We start from the raw sequence: 17,835 nt of genomic DNA, 5'->3' as shown, positions 1-17,835 counted from the left end.
GAGAGAGAGAGAGAGAGAGAGAGAGAGAAAAAGTGTCACTTTATTAAGGTGTGAAGGGTAGAGTTTTGGACCGAGATATTTGTTTTTTGCCTTTATTTGCTCTTGCTTTTATGCTGTGTGTGTGTGTGTGTGTGTGTGTGTGTGGTATACTATGGAGACATGTGAAATGAAGAGGTTGTCTTTGCCCATGTGTTGACCCACCCCCACTCCCCGTCCCTTGTGTTTATGGGCCTTGTTAGCACAGGCTTGCCTTTCAATCTTCGTTACCGGCATAAAATTCAATGTGTCGTACTTCCAGCTCACAGCAAGTGAACCGTGTATGAACGAATTAGTAATCTACACAAAGTGCTTAATCAAATCAGCGGCTGCCCCTGGAATAAATATTGTACAACGTCTTGGGATATTCACCGGGAGAGGCTGAGGGTTTGCTCAAAGATGCATACGTGGATATTACACCAGGCTGCCACTTATATTGGAGTGTCATACTGTGCTGTGCCGCTGTTGAACAAAATATTCATGTTACTTACTAATTATAGCTTGAATCTTTGAAGAAATGTAAACTTGCATTTGTAATAAGCATTTTTTTGTGTTCTATATTTAAAATTTGAGATGGTGTAGCATGTCCAACGTTTTTTTTTTCCTTCTCTTTGAGCTGGTAGATGTGAGTGCATCACAGAGATAGTACAGGCATTGGCCCTCACCCTCGCTCTGCTCTTAAATGATGAATAGCAGGAAGAAGCTTTGCCACTCTCTCAAATGCTACCCCGCCCTCAGGACTTATTAATGACAATAATTAGGGAGAAACCTCCCTGCGAAGCCCGCCAGAGTGATTAGCGCTTTAATGATGGAATGGGCGGTAGTGAGCGCACACAGAATTGATTTACGTATTCGCCCTGACCTTTGGAATCCAATTTACGCATCCACAGGCAAAGGAAGAGTAGGTAAGAGATGAAGGAGAGTGACAAGGATAGATAGAGAGTGAAAGAAGAGCTGCTTGGCACTTGGAGTGTGACTGTAGTTTTTATGGGGGCTGGAGTAAGGGCATCTGTTTCTATAATTCTGAAGTCATTTCGTAGCTGTGAAGTAGATTGAAGCCCTAGCACAGAACTAATAACAGTTCTCCACGCCTGGCATTGAAAAATGATCCGTAATGTAAAATCAGATTTCTGCCCAGCGCTTACGCAGTCGTGTTTTATTAAAATTGCCGTTTCTTTCAAACATAATATTATTGTTGCATGTGATTTCTCCGTGCTGTGTTTTGCAGGGTCTAAGCCCTTCATGTGCAAGATCTGCAACTTCGCAACCGCTCAGCTGGGAGACGCCAGGAACCACGTGAAGAGACATCTTGGCATGCGAGAGTACAAATGCGACATATGTGGGTGAGTTACTCGGAGTATGCCGTTCTTAAGGGTAACAATTCGCAGAGTCGAGGGGGGTCAAACAACGGCTTTGCTCACACAAATTTGGAGTGAAGGATGATCCAGTCATTACAGCTCTGGACATTTACAAGAAAAAGTCAAGCAATAACATGAAAATCTACGAGTCGGGGAATGTGTTTGTTTTAGTGTTACATCTAATGACTCTCACCTGAGGATTCAATTGCAAATCAATAAGAACGTATTTAGTCACTTGTCTCACATTTGATTGGATGCACATTTCTAATAGAGATATTTCACAGTTTGCTGAAAAGCTGCCGCAGTTTTCAAGTTGAAGCTCAAAATTGAGACAAGCGTTTGGTTTGCTCCTCCTGTTGAGTGTGGCCTGCTGATTATCTATTGTACAGCCCACTTTAAATTGCATTTGTCTCAGGCTAATTCATAATTCAAACCCATTTAACCCTGCCTGGTCATAATAAGAGACGTGGCATTGGTTTGCTTCATTTGCTAATGTGATGCAGACAGCTTTTTATACTTATCTGTCACACACGTCCACAGATTGTGATTAGTTTGCCTTTTGAGAACCTTGCTGTCCATTTAATGCCTTAATGTTCTGTTTGAAAACCCAAATCCATATTCTGCTATTTAATAAGAAAGTAAACCGATCAATGTAAAGGGATTCACTATTTACAGAAAAATTGTAGCTGTGCAAAAATAATCGAAACAAGGTAAAGGCAGTTTTCTTGTATTTATTTCTTGTGACGCTCATAGTGGCAACAACACCAAAAGACAAAACACAACAAAAAACACCTGGAAATCTGAGCAGCAACGTCTTTTTATTCCAGAAATATTGGCTCAAGTTACCCAAAAATATTCAGCACGTTTGGGTACAAATAATTTTCTTTCAGCCAAACTACACCCTCCAACCACAGGAAGAATGCAGATAGCTAATGTTACAGCTTGGCTGAGGGTGGCCAGCTTTATGTTTGCATCCTGTCATGTTTGGCCTTTTCAAAGTGGTGGATGCATACTTTGATAACATTATTATCTTTAATAAATGGTTAAAAATGAATGGATAAAAAAATGGTAAATAATGTTTAATCAATCTTAAATTTAGTTCAACAATGGCAGGCTTATTAGTGTTTACTGATTGGTTAATAGGTGTTGAATAAACCATCAACAAGCATTAACTGGGTGGTTAAAGTAAAGTTGAAACTGATGTTCAAAAGTCTTTGTATGTGGTTGATAAAGTCTGTGTAATGAATATTTAAACTTTAATAAATTTTTACAGATAACTTTATATTATAATTAATGCAAAACATGGAACTCACAAGGCTATGAACTTTGAGGGTGTGGTTGGTATCCTGTCTTTCACTGTTTTTAGAAAATGTTTAGTTTTAATTTAGTTTTTAGTAGTTTCAGTGTTAGTTAAATTACTATTATATTAAATTTTATTATTGGAGTCATATAAATGTATGCAAGATTTAGGTAAATCCGTACAAGTATTACAGTAAAAACACAGAACCTTTTGAAAGCAATTCACTCACAGTCTTATAGACATCCAGACTGTCTATCAGTGCCTCATATGTCATAAAAACTTTACTAAACCAACAAAGAATAAAACTTCCTCTCATTTATTTATTTTTTGTTCTGGTTTTTATGACCCCTCGGCTGTAAAAGGCTGTTGAGGTATTGTCATCATCCCGCCGTGCAGGCAGCTTGGACACCTAGGTTTGTAAATGTGATAACTCGAGAACAAAGTGATGTAGGAGCTTCAAATAGATACCATACTGCATCTAATTAAATCTTGGATGAGTTCAAATCTCATAGGTCAAGTTTTCTGAGAATCTTGTGAAATCGATTACTCAAGAAAGAAGCACTTAGGATTTTCAAATTGATACCAAAGGTGTGTCTATTAGGAGGCTGAAAGGCAGCACTGGTGGTTGCCAGTATTTTTTAGTTAGTTCACAAAGTCTTTTCAGAAAATGAAAAGACATGCGCTTTGTGTGAATGTGAGAGTGAATGAATAGTGGAATCGTAAAGCACTTTGGGTGCCTAGAAAAGCGCTATATAAATGCAATCCATTATTGTTTTTCTATGTTGCAACAACCTCTACTAAACGGCAGCATTTGGTGGCCTCAGACTCAGGACACAGTTACAGCAGGTTGTCTTGATCATGTCTATAAACCTAAATGCACTGACTTGCTGCTGATAAGGCATAAACGAACAGTTGAACAGATGTACCTGATAAAATGACCAGTATGTGTAAATAATATGAACAGAAATCATACTATAGTAATGATGATTTAACGTTAGTAATTTTAATTAATGTTATAATTACTAAATATAATGTTAGTTATAACCTCAGGTTCGTCAAGATTGTTAAATATCACTTTATAATTATACATTTTAGTTTACAATAATGAAAATTATATATCTTATCAGTTGACCATTTATTAATCATGTTATTATATCCCTCTGCATTGTGATATAGTTGCCAGGTGTAGTTTGGCAAAAAGAAAAATGATTTCTACATTAAACTTTTCACACCAAGGTTTGCAGATTTATTTATTTTTTGTGAGTAGCTGGGTCTTGATTTCTGGAAAGCAACGATTAAAGCTGAGTTCAAATGTATCCTGTTGGCACTTTGAGCAGCACCAGGCCAGTGCCGTTTGCTTCTATTATACAGGACAGGCTGAAAAAGAAATGAATAACGCGTATATTTCATTTTGGTGCGTACCATCCCTTTAACATGCGAATCCACTTACTCCAGTCCTTAAAAGACAATTGTATTGCTGCTTTTTAACTATCCATTTATTTTGCTTTCTCTTCTGTACAAATAATCCTAATTGGAAGTTTATGTAGGTAACCACCAGCCCACAAATACCCAGTAGTGCAAGAGTACAGTTATTATTGCACTGCCGTCTACCCCCTACATGTAGACCATATGTTGCGCTCAGCTCCTTTCATTCCCGTGGTAGACCTCCTCATTGCCGTGCCATGTTCAGATGGACGTGTTAAGCTGTTTAACATGCAGACGGGGAATACAATAAATTGTGGGATTTCCGGCTTTGTTCCCGTCGAGCTTCTGCAGCTGCACGTTCGCTAAGATGAAGACATATGCAGCGTTATTAGTTTCTCCCTCTGTGTGATTCTGTATAAACCGTTCCGTTTAGTTCAGTCACAGGCCGACTTTTTTTCCCCGTTGTTGTTCTTCTAAAGCCGAGCGGAGCAAATGTGTTTATTTGCTCCCGCTGATGTTCGCAAACATATTACAGCAGGAGCAAACAAGCTTTGGTTTAAACACAGCTTCTCCTTTAATGAGAGGAAAGTCTCATGTTTCACAAGCCCTCCAGCTGAAAAACCCTCCTCTCTCCCAAGTGCTGCAAATGTGCTGCGCTTTGACCAAGTGTCTGACTTTACATACACACACACACCCATGCACGCGCACATAAAGCATACACATATACGTACAGAACAGTTCTCCAATATGCCTTTAAATGGGACTACTAAATACGGCCTCTGGTTTCACAAATCATGCAGATGGAGGAGCTATGTGCTGCCAGTGCCAGCCACTGGTGACAAATCGGCCCCTGTGTGTGCTTTCAGTACTGACTGATCACCGGGCCATCCCTCGTCTTGACTAAAGAGCAGCAAACACAAAGAAACCCACAGACACACCCTCATTAAGGCCAGAGCCATACATTCACATAACCTGCTCCCCCTTCCCAAACTTTTCACATTTCATGATATGTCCTTTAATCTGGATCCAAAGCACGCTACTAATGGATGACTGTGTTTCAGGTGTAATGTGATTACCCGTTTTGTTTCGGGTGACCTAGAAAAAGTGAGATTATAGCGCAATTAAGCTCTGCTTTCTCGACGGGCCAACTTTTTTGATTAACCAAATACGTTTGTTTGGGGGGGATTTTTTTTTAATATTTTTTTGGTCTTTCGTGTGGTTGTGTAATCGCAGTTTATCATGTCAATTAACACAAAACTCAGTTTGGGTCCTGTTTTTCTTTAACTATCTATCTAACTGTAGTTGTATCAGTTTATTTTACGCTTGCAGACTCTCAGGCATCCATGTGGCACAGAATTCTTGGATTAGGTTTATTGGCGTTTTGTTTAAGCTCAGCACATTGTTCCTGGGCTTTTTCTTTCCTTACAAACAAACAAAAAAACCCTCTCCTTCCTGCTCACTCACATCGATTGCTGCGCTTCCTTGTTAAACTTTCAGACTGGAACATTTACCCCAGCTCTGACTCTGTGATCGAGCGGACGTGCTGCACCTCGGCTGTCCACCTCACTTTAGCTTCGACTTGCCTGCCGCCGCTTTCTTTTCCAAAGCGGGGGTGGGGCAGGGAAGTTGTTGATAGTTAAAGATCATATTGTTGTGGCATTTAATTAACAAATGCAAATGCGAGGCCAAGACAGATTGGAACCCTTGACCATGCTGCCAGTCAAACTTGAGTGTGCTGGTCAGCGCCGCGCTCATCATCCCGACCACTTTATAGGCTTTCTGCCTCCCCAGTTCTTCTACCCTCCCCACATCTGTTTGTCTGCTCATATAAACAGAGTTTATTTTTTTTTAATTTTAAAGACCCATCTGTATAAACTTTGCTATAAAGATCTCTTAAGGTGTTTAAAAAAAAAAAGCAGAAAAGCACATATTTGCTATTAGCACGAGAGATAAGATTTCTCATATTTAATTGGTTAAAAAAAAAAACCTCGGAGCATGCAAGATGGCAGATTGTTGCATTTCCTCCTGGCATGTTTTGTCCACATTGGGGCTTGGCCACTTAATGAGCTTCCTCCTCCTCCTCCTCCTCTCCTCCATCATCTAACAGAAAGGCCGTGGATTCAGCATTTTCACCCTCCCGCTCTCTTGTCCTCCCCAAAGATGCAATGGAGATCCAGTGCTGTTGTAGGTGTTAAATTATGCATAAACAGTCTAAATGTTTTGAGGCATTGGTTTAATATCTCAGCCCAGGCCTTAGAAGTATTAACACCATCATGGACATGGATTGTCCTCTTGTGGACTGAGGTTTTATGATCGTGGGTCATAAGCTGCCTGTTTGCTAGTGTCACTTCAGGAATTTTAGACCCCCTCCCCCAAACAAAAAAAGAAAAAAGAAAAGAAAAAGTTTCTTTCTTGCAACACAAAAAGTTTCCAGCATGCTTAAAGTTTGTCTTCACTGTAGAGGAAGCTGGATTGTGTTTCTCCCTCCCTCCCCTTACTTAGCGTTGGAGTATATATAGTCATGTTTTCATGTCGGGTGTGTGTGTGTTTGTGTGTGTGATTTGACTGTTAACAGGATGGGGTTGGCTCATGTCAGGGTTTTTATGTCCCCCCTGTCTTGTGAGATTGTCTGGTCTGTTCCTAGAATAGCCCATCAGTTCCGCCCTGCATGGCTCATCCCCTGTAATGTGCCTTAATGCCCGGGCCTGTATGAGTAGTGTGAGGCCTGGCAGTGACAGTGGAGGAGCATCTTAGCTTGCTGCTTATCCAGAGAAAGCCGTCACTTAACTCAGCCCCTCTATTGTCTATCCACACCCCTCTCCTTCTCCCCTGAAGTGATTCTCTATAATCCTCAAACAGATTCTGGTTAGAACTCCCTGAGAACTATTTTTATGTTGTTTTTTTTTTTCCTTCTTCTTCATTTAAACATTAATGGTTGTTGCAGATGAAGGGAAGGATCCCTATGAGGATGATTATAATGTCACTCCGCTGATCTCCCGCCGCCCTGAAATAATTGTACATCATCGCTTCATAACGTGTCACGGGGACACGTTGGTGGCGTGCAATTAAAACCGGAGAATATAATACACCAAATTACTGCCTGTCAGGCCTACGAACAACACGCTCGGTATTTGAGTTACACTTAATCATCACGTACATTAGCGATTTTGCTAAGATCCCTCCACCCAAGCCCCTCCGCCTGTACAGCAAGGGCGTGAAGCACGCTGCTCCTCGCAGGCTGCTGAGGGATTGTGTTGTGTGATAATACAGCTCCAGGATAGCTATGTATTTGTGTTAGAGTTAGACCTTTTCAAAACTCATTGTGCCCTTAATGATTTAGACCAAGAGTGTGCACCGCATGTTGGCAGGAACTGTAAGCAGGAATTTTGAATTTATTAGCACAGAACAATAAGCCTTTAGTGTTTGCATATTTCATTGGCTTCGTTTGCAGCCTTCAGATGCTTGTAAATATGCAACTCGATGCACTTTAAGTAAGAGAATTAGAAAAATAAAGCATGAACATCTGAAAGAACACTACTAATCTTTTTTTTTTTTGTATTTGAATATACTTCATTAATATTTGTGTCACACCTAGAAGTTGGTGTACTGACCTTGACCCTCCAGTAGATCCATGAACATCTGCGTGGATAAAGCGACAGCCACATATTCATATATCTGTTTTATGTATTCCTTATCTCAATTCCTATGACCTACTTACTTGATGAATCTGCTAAGATTTCTGCCCATCACGTACGGAGCCTGGCACTTGCTCCCATCAGGAAGATGTAGTGCTGTTTACCGCTCCGGACACTTTAGCGTCTCACTCTGGGAACACGGTCCTTGTCAGTCAGTGTAGACCCCTTCACCAAAATAAACACATTTTGCTCTGATGCATTTAACTAAATTTAGTGTGCCATTATCGGAAATGAAATAAGTAACGCTAAAGGTCATTTGGAAAATAATGCAGAAAGTCTGGTCTGGAAAGGTTAAGTATGTGACGGAGCTGTTCTGATGATAACGAGGCCTGCGTATGGCTCGGAGAGCTCTGCGTTCTGGTTTGACTCGACACTCCGCGATCGCTCTTTATGACCAAGACAGCTTTACAGCCCGTTACCCCCCATAACACGATAAAGCGCAGCATAATGGATTGGATGTGTTTAGTAGCCTTGGGCTGATGTTTGTAAAATTAATGTTTTTTGCAATAGAAACACACTCTTGCGCAGGCACATGTGCACACACAGGAAAAAAAAAGAAAAGAGCAGGAGGGAGAGCAAAATGTAGACAGCGTCGATGCATCAGTATAAATCCACCGGTGTGCAGCTTCACACTTTTATAGTGAACTGTCAAATTCTTACTTCCTTGCTAGTGACGTGTCCTCACAGGTATCTCCGAGGTGAGGTGCCAACAGGCGCGCGGCTTTATCAGTTGCGTTTGTGTCGCGGAGCCTCACGCTCAGCAGAAAGGCAACAAATGCTATTAAATTTTCACTTCAAATTAACACGAGTGCAGGTGCTCACGGAAGACAAAGTCTGTTTTCTCAGTTAGTTTCATGTTGGCGAAAGGATGCTTTTGAAGAGTTCGGATTGGGACCCCACTCAGCATCTCTGAGCGCGAGAGACAAAGAGAGAAATCGCTGTCAGCATATCAGTCCTATTAGGTTTTAATAACAATCTCATATTCTTTAGCGGGTCCACAACAGGGGCCTCAGGGCTTCATAATCAAACCATTTCCCTTTAATCAAACACAAACCAAAACAAACACTGGGCTCAGACACTTAAACGGCAACATCAGTAGTTAAGCTAAGCAGCCAGCACAGCACATAAGCGTATGATTGTGAGTTATACAACTCTTGAGGACCGGCTAAGTTAAGAGGCGCATGCAGCTTCTTTCCTAAAACATTAAACTTGTTGTGGTCTCAGCCTTTTCTCAGTTTTTTCTTCTTCTTCTTTTTTCATCACTTTGTTTTTGCTAAATCTTAACTTGCAGGGCAAAAATGAAGAGAAGTAGACTAACTTTGGTCTCACAAGACCCTTTTCATGGTAGCGTTTTTTACACTTTTAATTTACCTTCTAAAGACCGATAGCAGCAAACAGACGCTCTGTTAGTTAGGAAGCACGATAAGTTTTAATCCCTTCGCCACAAACTGGGACAAAGGAGGTTCAAACTTTATCCTGAAAAGTTGATAAATGATTCAAAAAAAATGTTGCTGAACAATCCATTCTATAGAGCTAATCATGTCATAGGTATATTGTAGGAGGAGGGGGAAAATAGAGAGAAGGAAGTTAATGAGTGATTAACAACAGCAATTAAAAGATGAAGAGGAAGGCAGATGAAAAAAGGGGTGTAATTAAAATATCAGTCCTCTCATTGTCAGAAGTGCGAGTGTCATCCATTGTGCACTTATTAAAAAGCTGGGTGGAGGAGGAGGGGGGGAAGGAGCGAACGGGTGCTTAATTCCAGGAGCCCAAAGTGTCTGGTAATCTGCCCGTGGATGGAGCTGGAAAAGGCTGTAACTCATGTTTAAGTGTTGGGGCCGTGTCATTGCAGGTTCACAGTCATGCATTTCTGTGTTGACACCCATCGGGGCAGGGGATATTTGGCAGTCAGGAGTAATTTAACTTAATTAATGGGATGCATATTTGATGGAGGAATAAAATATCCCAGCTCAGCAAAGTGGAAAAGGGGAAAGATTTAGTGGGAGTTAAAGGTGGAGGGGAGAGTAATTTGTGCATTCAGTTACCGGCTGCTTGAGAGACGGAGAGAGAGAGAGAGCAAAGGAAAGAAGGAGGAAAGAGAGGGAGAGAGGCAGCGTGCGTCAAGGCTGATAAAGATGGCAAGAGGGAGAGAGGAGGAAGCGGAGGGGAGGATGAGAGATGAATGGTTGACACAAAGCTGAGCTGATGTGTAGAGGGGAATGGGCTGTCCCTCCATTGAGAGGGCCATCAGACTGACAAAGCTTGATTTAATTGATATCCGGACTGAGCCTTTCTCAGCGCAAACAGACACATTATGCTGGTTTGCAAACTTGTGGCAGAGCTGCCGACTGCCAAAGGCCTTTTTAATATTCATGAGGGGGCTTTTAAGGGTGTTCGGTAACGCTCTCCTTTTCCTCCGCTGCCGCTCGCTTTCCCAACACGTCTTTACTACCGTCACGCGCACACTTTACCTTCCACTCACTCACACGGCAGCGTCCCGACACGCTGGTTCTCCTAGACAAACCGGTGGCCTGACGAAAAGCCGTCACGCTGCTCTTAATCTCCCCTGGCACTTTTTAATTGACTTCCTGTAGGTATAGATTATTTTCATGGCGAGTCCACCACCAAGATGTTTGATACCGTCCCGGAGACTGGCATCTGGGATGTTTGTAGCTCACCGAGGATGACGCCGCTATCTCTGTCTCTGTCTCTCTTTTTTCCTCTCCTTCTTCTCATCCGTCTCTCTCGCTCTCGCTGCATGTGATGGCCAGACTTATTGAGGGAACAGGGGAGACGTAAAATGCAATCAGTCATTGCCATCATCATAATTGAACTGATGTACCTGCTGGGAGTGCTGGGGAAATGTTGGCTTGGGTGGAAGAGAAGCTCTTTTTGTCTGACTGAAGCTGTTAGTAGCATTAGAGCGATGTGCGGGGCAGGTATTGGTCTTCTGTTAAGTGTTGGATGCGGGCCAGTCAGTGCTGTCCAACTGATATGATGGATATGATGTAGTTTCTTTGATTACAAACTCTATTTATTGCAGAATGAATCAACACTGCTGCCTGTCTGAGCTAAACCCTTAAGTCTAATGAAACAGCTTGATCAGATTCCAAACAATTATCCATAGATTACAATCAGTTGTTAGGTCAAGTCGGGTTCATCTGTACAGCCCATTACCACGGTGCCTCGGTGAGCCTTGCAAATCCACAGTGAGCAACGAGACATGCATCAAACGCTGCGGTGTTGGTAAGAGCTATAAAAGCTCTGGAATACTGCTGTGACATTGCAATACATTACATTAACCTGACGTAATGGCCTAGCCTGTTTCTACCCTTGCTTCAACTCAATTCTCCAAGAAGCACTGAGTTGTAAGTTTTCAAATATTTTGGCCCTGAAAATAGTGACATTTAAAGTTATGAAGTACTAGCACAAACTGTCAGCTGTCAGCGGCTCGAGTCCAAAAAACATTGTTAGGGATAGAAGGCTTCATATCCACCGGTACGCCAAATCCCGCTCTCACTTTGGGTATCACATGTGGTCTGGCCCACACGCGCTCATGCCAGGCACACATGCGGACAGGGCCTCCGCCCACATGCTACCAGCTATTTACACATTTGTCGTCCACACACACACCAACTCGCCTTTTTTCTGCTATGATAAAAGCCTATTGATATGGCACCGTGATTTTAAACAGGCATGATATCTCCGTGCTTGCGGTTTCCTCGTAAGTCTCGGAACCAGCTGGGACCATGGTGGGGTTTAATTTTTTAAATAATTTTTTACCCTTTCAGATTAATCCGACGTTGCATACATTACATTCAACACTAACAAGTCCTACAACGGGGACAGTTATGTGATCTGTATATTATCAAACCAGCAGTAGTCTCAGATGGCATTTGTTTGCCTTGGTCTTCATAATAAGAGTTCTATTTTCTGCTCAGGGATTACATAAAAAGTCTGTAGCCCTTGTGTGTAATCCGTCACATTATGTTGAACACTTGTTTCAGCAGCCTTTCTCGTTAAATTTGGCCCTCACGCTCTGCGGCCCATCATTTGGTGGCATCCTTCGGGCTTAATATCACAAGATCCCCATGATTCTCAGATTTATGAAGTGATATTGACCATTGTCTATGCGAACCAGATAATAAGCCGTGATGAATGGGTGACATTAGTGATGAAATTACATCAGCCTTAACAGGCTATTGTATTAACACACCTAGCCGATCCAACTCCTCCCTGCTGCCCGTTTAATTGATTAATTGCTGACGTGGATGGATGAGGGGTTGGAGGTCCTGAATCGGTGGCTGATTGCTAGTCAACCATAAACAGGAGCAGCCACAGTGGGCCCTCAAGGGCAATATTCATGCTCCCCAACCTTATGGTGATTCCTTATCCAGCTCTGACAAGAGGAAAAATATTCGGCCATAAAAATGCTGGTATCACCGGCCTGACATATAAAGCCCTCTGTCACTCCCTCTCTTTTTCTCTCTCCTTTCCACGCGTCTCCTTTAGCTTTCGGTCCCCCAGCACACCCGTCGGACCCTGAAATCACCCGCCCTCCTCTGCATGTGCAGCTCCAGTCCCCCAGGTAAACCCCTGCGCCTGCCCAGCTTTAAATATGAGGAAATAATGGTGGAGTGAGTGATGCTGCCTGTGTCCTTGACTGGGATCCTCTGTGTGCTATAGCCACATCTCACTGTCTCTGAGCCCTGTGGGATGCATAAAACACCCCCATAGAAAAACTCCCAAGGCTTGCTGGTGGCATCCGTTGGATGGATGCAGGGATGCAGAAAGGCAATGAGTTTCTTTGTGTACGTGTGTGTTTATGCAAGTGTGGAGGAGGGTTTACACTGTTGTGTGTTTAATGAGGGGGGGCACTGTGTCCACTTTAATGTGTTTGCTTAACAGATGCAGTGCGACAAAGTTATTAAAACGTCAGACTGCGCATCACATATCTTAAAGGTCTCGCTGTTTGGTCGCTCGTGTCTTTCGTGGCCCTGATAGCTGGTGTTGTGCTAAGCGGCAGAGAGGTTAGGTTAAAGCTCTGCGGCTGCCTCGAAGATCTTCTCATCGACACAGTTGCCACCAAATTGTGCCCAACCATGTGACAGGGATAATGTTGTGGAGTACAATTTGTAAGGTGGTGGTGGTGGTGGGGTTCTTGCCCTCCCAGTCCAGCATCCACAAGTGTCAGGCCTGTTGTAAAAAGAGAGGACATGTGGCCAGGAAAGTAGAAGCCCCCGTTGTCAGCGACAGTGTCTTTGCTCTGTCCAACGCAACTCGTGTTAACCTCTGCACCACCGAACCCTCCGAGGCAAGGAGTAGGTCTGAACCCCTGCAGTCAGCCGTGAAAACGCTGACACATCGATTACCCCAAAGGGGGGGGAGGAAAGAAAAAGCGTTGAGTGTGATGAGGAGGAACGCACCGTATGAAGAGGAAGCATTTTTTCATTTATTCTGTGTATTCAGCAAAACAAACAGAGGTCAGAATTATGCTGCAACACTGATAGCTTGTTGTCTATTACAGTTAAATTTCAAATTAAGGGGTTCACTCTGCCCACTTTTATGGTCATTTCAAAGCCTGCCTGCCCGCCCGCTTCCTTCCAAGCCCTGCAGCAAAAATCAGATCGCTTGGACTTTTATAGGCTACATAAGCGTCAAGCAACCCCCCCCCCCAAAAAAAAAAGAACTAATTCCTTACTTTGAATGCGGTTTAAACTCAAAAGGAAACAGGCGTCGCTGTGACTTGTGGTCTTTTTATTGAACATTAGATGGCGCCATTCAACTTGCTAGAAAGCCACAGTCACAGAGCTCATTTGCAATATGTGACTGCTGGGTGTGTGGTACATGTGGATGCCTTGCATGAAAGCAATGCAGTTGAGAGCGTGTTCACTTTGTTAAAAGATAAGATCGGATGTGTAACTCTTTCTTCATTTATTTCAACTGATATTTGTCATTTTTAAATAAGATAGAATCAGAATGCGTATCACATGAAACAAAAAAGGGGGGTTTAATTTAAAGACACTTGCAATGCCAAAGCTGATGGAAGTCGGATAATGAAGTGAAAGATTGTTATAGACAGAAGTGCTCATTTACAAGCAGCTTAAACACTTCATTGAATGTGTGCGTCCCTTAAAGTGTGAGAAATGTGAAGGCTCATTTAAATGTAGTTCACTGTCCACCTCTTGCTGAAGTCATACTGAGGAAAAAGAACAAAGTTTGCTAACAGAACATTTCCACATATCATTGTTGAGACGATAGAGTACATCTGGATGTTGGTGCAGTAATAAATGAGTCAGGTTAGAGGCTGGGCTTATGGCAGGGCAGACGTAGCGTTTGGTCGGTGAGGGGGGGGTGGGGGGGGGTGTCCCTGCCGGTGCTGCTTTAACTAGGACAAGCCTCTGTATACCGGCGGACCTCAGGGGCCGATCAGCAGGTCTCAGGAGAGACTTCCCGCACCGCCGTCTCACCAGGCCTGTCACGAGGGGGTCTGATGCTGTGCTGGCTGGCTTGGCTGGCTGGGTGTGGGGCTGCTTATGATGGTGTTGGGTGGGTGGGAGCTGACATGCCGAGAGGGCAATTACAGCAAGGACAAAGACTACACAGTGATAAGTCCCCACAGCACCCTAATGAAGAGAGCAGGTTAGCCTGTTAAGAGGACCGGGGAAGCGAGCATGGCCTCAGTGCGTGTTTGTTTGTGAGCGAGTGTGTTTGTGTGTTTGTATGTTTAACCTACCCGAGGAGGATACATTTTCTGAGGTCATGTTGCTCGCTAACCCCCCACCCCACCCCCCTTTGCTCTGACTGATGCCTCAGCAAGCTAGTGTTTTCTCCTTATAGAGCAAAAGCAAACAACAACATGGAACTGGAAACCAGTTCATCTATGGGGAATTATATTCCTTTAGCTGTGTACAGTAAGAAAGAAAAGTCCCCATGCAGGCTATTAATGAAATGAAATTTAAAAAAAAAATGCCTTCGGTGGGTAATTGTTGCACATTAACGGGTCTACAATTTGTTTTTATCACACTACATAATGATTTTTTTAATAATACCCCACTTAAAAATTCAGTGTATTATATTTTTGTATTTTACACATGAAATAAATTAAGAGTCTGTACGTCGGCAGATGTAGAAAATATATTTTGGATATGAAAAGAAGCCTAAATAAAAGAAATTTAAAAAATGAAAGAAGGAAAGAAAAGAAAACACGGAAAAGGGGAATCATTTCCAAAGAAGGATTAACTGCTTTCCTCTTTTGGTCACTTTTGCATAACCAGCCTGGATGTGATTATAGCCAGATCGCGTTATCAGACAACAGATCCCAGATGCAACTCATCTTCTTCTTCTTGCTTTCTTCCTTTTCTTCTCTTAAGTTTTTCTTTCTTTTCTTTTTTTGGGGAAGAGGCAGAAAGAGAGATGGTGTGTACCTGATACTGCTGTGTTGGCACACCCGTCTGGGATCTGATAAGAGAGCCTCTGGAGCGGCGCTTATTCAAATCAGTGCATGTTCACAGTGAATAGGAGCAGGTAAAGGCAATAAGATACAACGCGATAACCTTTCTGGAGAGGGAGAGAGAGAATAGTTTTACACTCTGTTTCACAGCTCTGCTACACCAGATGAGCGATTTTCAGCGTGGTCTAATTGATTTGCTTGATATAGAATTTTACCAAATAGGAAGGGGGGGAAAAAACAAAGCGAAGGGGAAAAACCCCACAAAAACCTTTCTTTCACTAGTGGGACCTAAAACAGATGTTGGAGGAGTTTGCACAACCAGTTTGGCCACATACTTCTGTGATTTTATCTAAGAGTTTTGTAAATTAATTAATTTCAACTTCCTCACTGGTTCAGCCCTGTGTGTATCTGGTCTGTATGAGTGCAAGTGTGTAAATAAGTAGATCATTTTCTGTGTTAAATGCATATCCAAATATAACATAAATCTTTAAAAAAAAATTTTTAAGCATTCACCCACGGTGATTTCTTCAAACACTGAAAGCACAAGTGTACTGCAAGAGTTCGGGTGCTCTTTCTGAGCAGAGCCTGTGTCTGTCCATGTGTATGTAACAGACACAAGCATCACATTAAATCAATTAAATATAAGAGCGCTGATCCGCAGTGATCAGTTTTAAAGCCACCGTGCAGAAATCTGAAGTGAGGCTTAAAGCTTAATTGCGGGGTGGAGGGTGGTGTGCCAGTGAGTCTCGGATGGTGTGTGTGTGTGTGTGTGTGTGTGTGTGTGTCGGTGGGGGTGGGGGGTGTTTTAACATATGTTGCGTGCACTCGGTGCAAGACTCGGCAGTGATAGTTAAACACTGGGGTGAAATGCATCCTCCAAGGGGCTCCGTGTTAATGTGTTTGGCTTGTACTGAAGTCAGCCTCGCTGCATCCCTGCATTTACAGAAGTGCAACGTGTAAAAACCATCAACCACGCTGGATGTATTTGATGGAGATAATTAAAAAAATATTACAGTAATAATGGTAATTATTAGTAATAATTATGATGCTACTAATATGTGTTTTTTGAATTCATTTGCTGTTTATTTTTTTAAGTATAATTTCAGGAAATAAATATTGTGATTATTCTGCATTATTCTTGCTGTTGTAACTGTGTTTTTTTTTTTTTCGTGTTCTTGTTAGAAAAAAGTGTGTGTGTGTGTGTGTGTGTGTGTGTGTGTGTGTGTGTGTGTGTGTGTGTGTGTGTGTGTGAGTGAGAGAAAGCTGGAGAGAGAATGGGGAAATGTGCAGACCTGTGTTGTTGTAAACAGGTTTTGTTTCAGGTTTTACAGTCAGATGCAAAAAGTGATGCACGGTAACAAAATACACACAAAGCGAAAGTGGATCATATTCCTCACATTTAACGCATAAATAGTAGTAATTCTAATAGTCTTGACTTAAATGCCTTTTAAATTCGGTGTATTGATTTGCAGGATTCCGACATGCAGCATGATAATACCATAATTTTCAGTGAAGTAGGGTATTGTGCAGCTCATTATGGTCAGGGGGCCTAATGTGCAGGCTCCTTTGTTAAATTAATCTTTATTTTCATATCGACTCTCACAGCATGCAGCCTACCAAGTGAACAAGATAATGAAACACCCCCTTTTTTTTTTCTCCCCCTCTTTTGCAACCAAACACCACTAATCTGATATATTAGCCGGCCGTGCTCACGAACAGGCGGGCTATTATTCTAAAAAGTTTCAACAGCGTGCCGAGGTGACAAAGGGAATATGGCCAAGGAGGACCGCATGCACATTTTGACGGCTGCTCGGTGACGCTGATAGGCCAAACGGTGGTGGGAACCCGCCACTTTTAATCATGTGGAGGGTGACGGCTTTCATAAGAGCATGCGGCGACTCTGACAACTCTAATAAGAAGAGGTGACAGAGAAAGTTTCTGTGTTAGCGGCAAAACAGAGGGGGAAGGTCTTGTCATTATTTTTTTTTTTTTAATGTGTGTGTGTGAGTGTGTGTGTGTGGTTTTTTTTTTGTTTTTGGTTGAGCATAAGAGACGAATTTCACAATCTGAGACTGGATTTGTGGTGAAAGAATGTCAGCATTAATAAAGGGCTTTGGGGACAAGGTCACACGGGTCCCTGTACACCAGAGCACTGCGAGTCTGTTTGTGGCTTTGGAGATGGGCAAAACATGCTAAGACGTCTCCCGGTGCACAAGGTAACCCGAGTTTTGCCTGTCAGTGTCTCATCGCGCACTCCAAATTATGATTCCTCAGCCTCTTTTATTCAAAGACAATCTTAGCAAGTGGAAAAAAAAGGAGCGAAAAGGAATGATGCTTTGAGGATATAATTAAAGATATCGTTCAAAGAACAACTTTTTGCATATTTGAATTATTACTGTCGTTAAAAACCACACAAAATATGGAAATATGATTGCCGGAAGCACATAAATCAATGATCAGCAAGGCCTCAGAGCCCAATAAATATGGGGAGTTAAATACTTTAAAATGCAAATCACATCTTAAAATTTGCATATGGGTGAATTTAAAGGAAGTGTGCTTCCTTAAGAA

General features: G+C 42.4%; 1 protein-coding gene across 2 annotated transcripts in view; it reads left to right on the top strand.

Annotated features, from left to right (window-relative positions):
* znf407 (zinc finger protein 407) overlaps positions 1-17,835 on the top strand; it is a 157,316-nt gene that overhangs the window by 11,506 nt on the left and 127,975 nt on the right. For both annotated transcript variants that reach the window (XM_005743245.2, XM_013913384.1), the window contains exon 4: positions 1,265-1,379. In XM_005743245.2, the coding sequence (XP_005743302.1) occupies positions 1,265-1,379 (115 nt within the window). The remainder of the gene's footprint in view (positions 1-1,264; positions 1,380-17,835) is intronic.

This window comes from Pundamilia nyererei, unplaced genomic scaffold, assembly GCF_000239375.1.
Source record: "Pundamilia nyererei isolate P.nyererei 1_Seehausen unplaced genomic scaffold, PunNye1.0 scaffold00129, whole genome shotgun sequence".
NCBI classification, from domain to species: Eukaryota; Metazoa; Chordata; class Actinopteri; order Cichliformes; family Cichlidae; genus Pundamilia; species Pundamilia nyererei.
The sequence above is the reverse complement of the archived record's forward strand: the minus strand, read 5'-3'. Positions and strand labels throughout refer to the sequence as shown.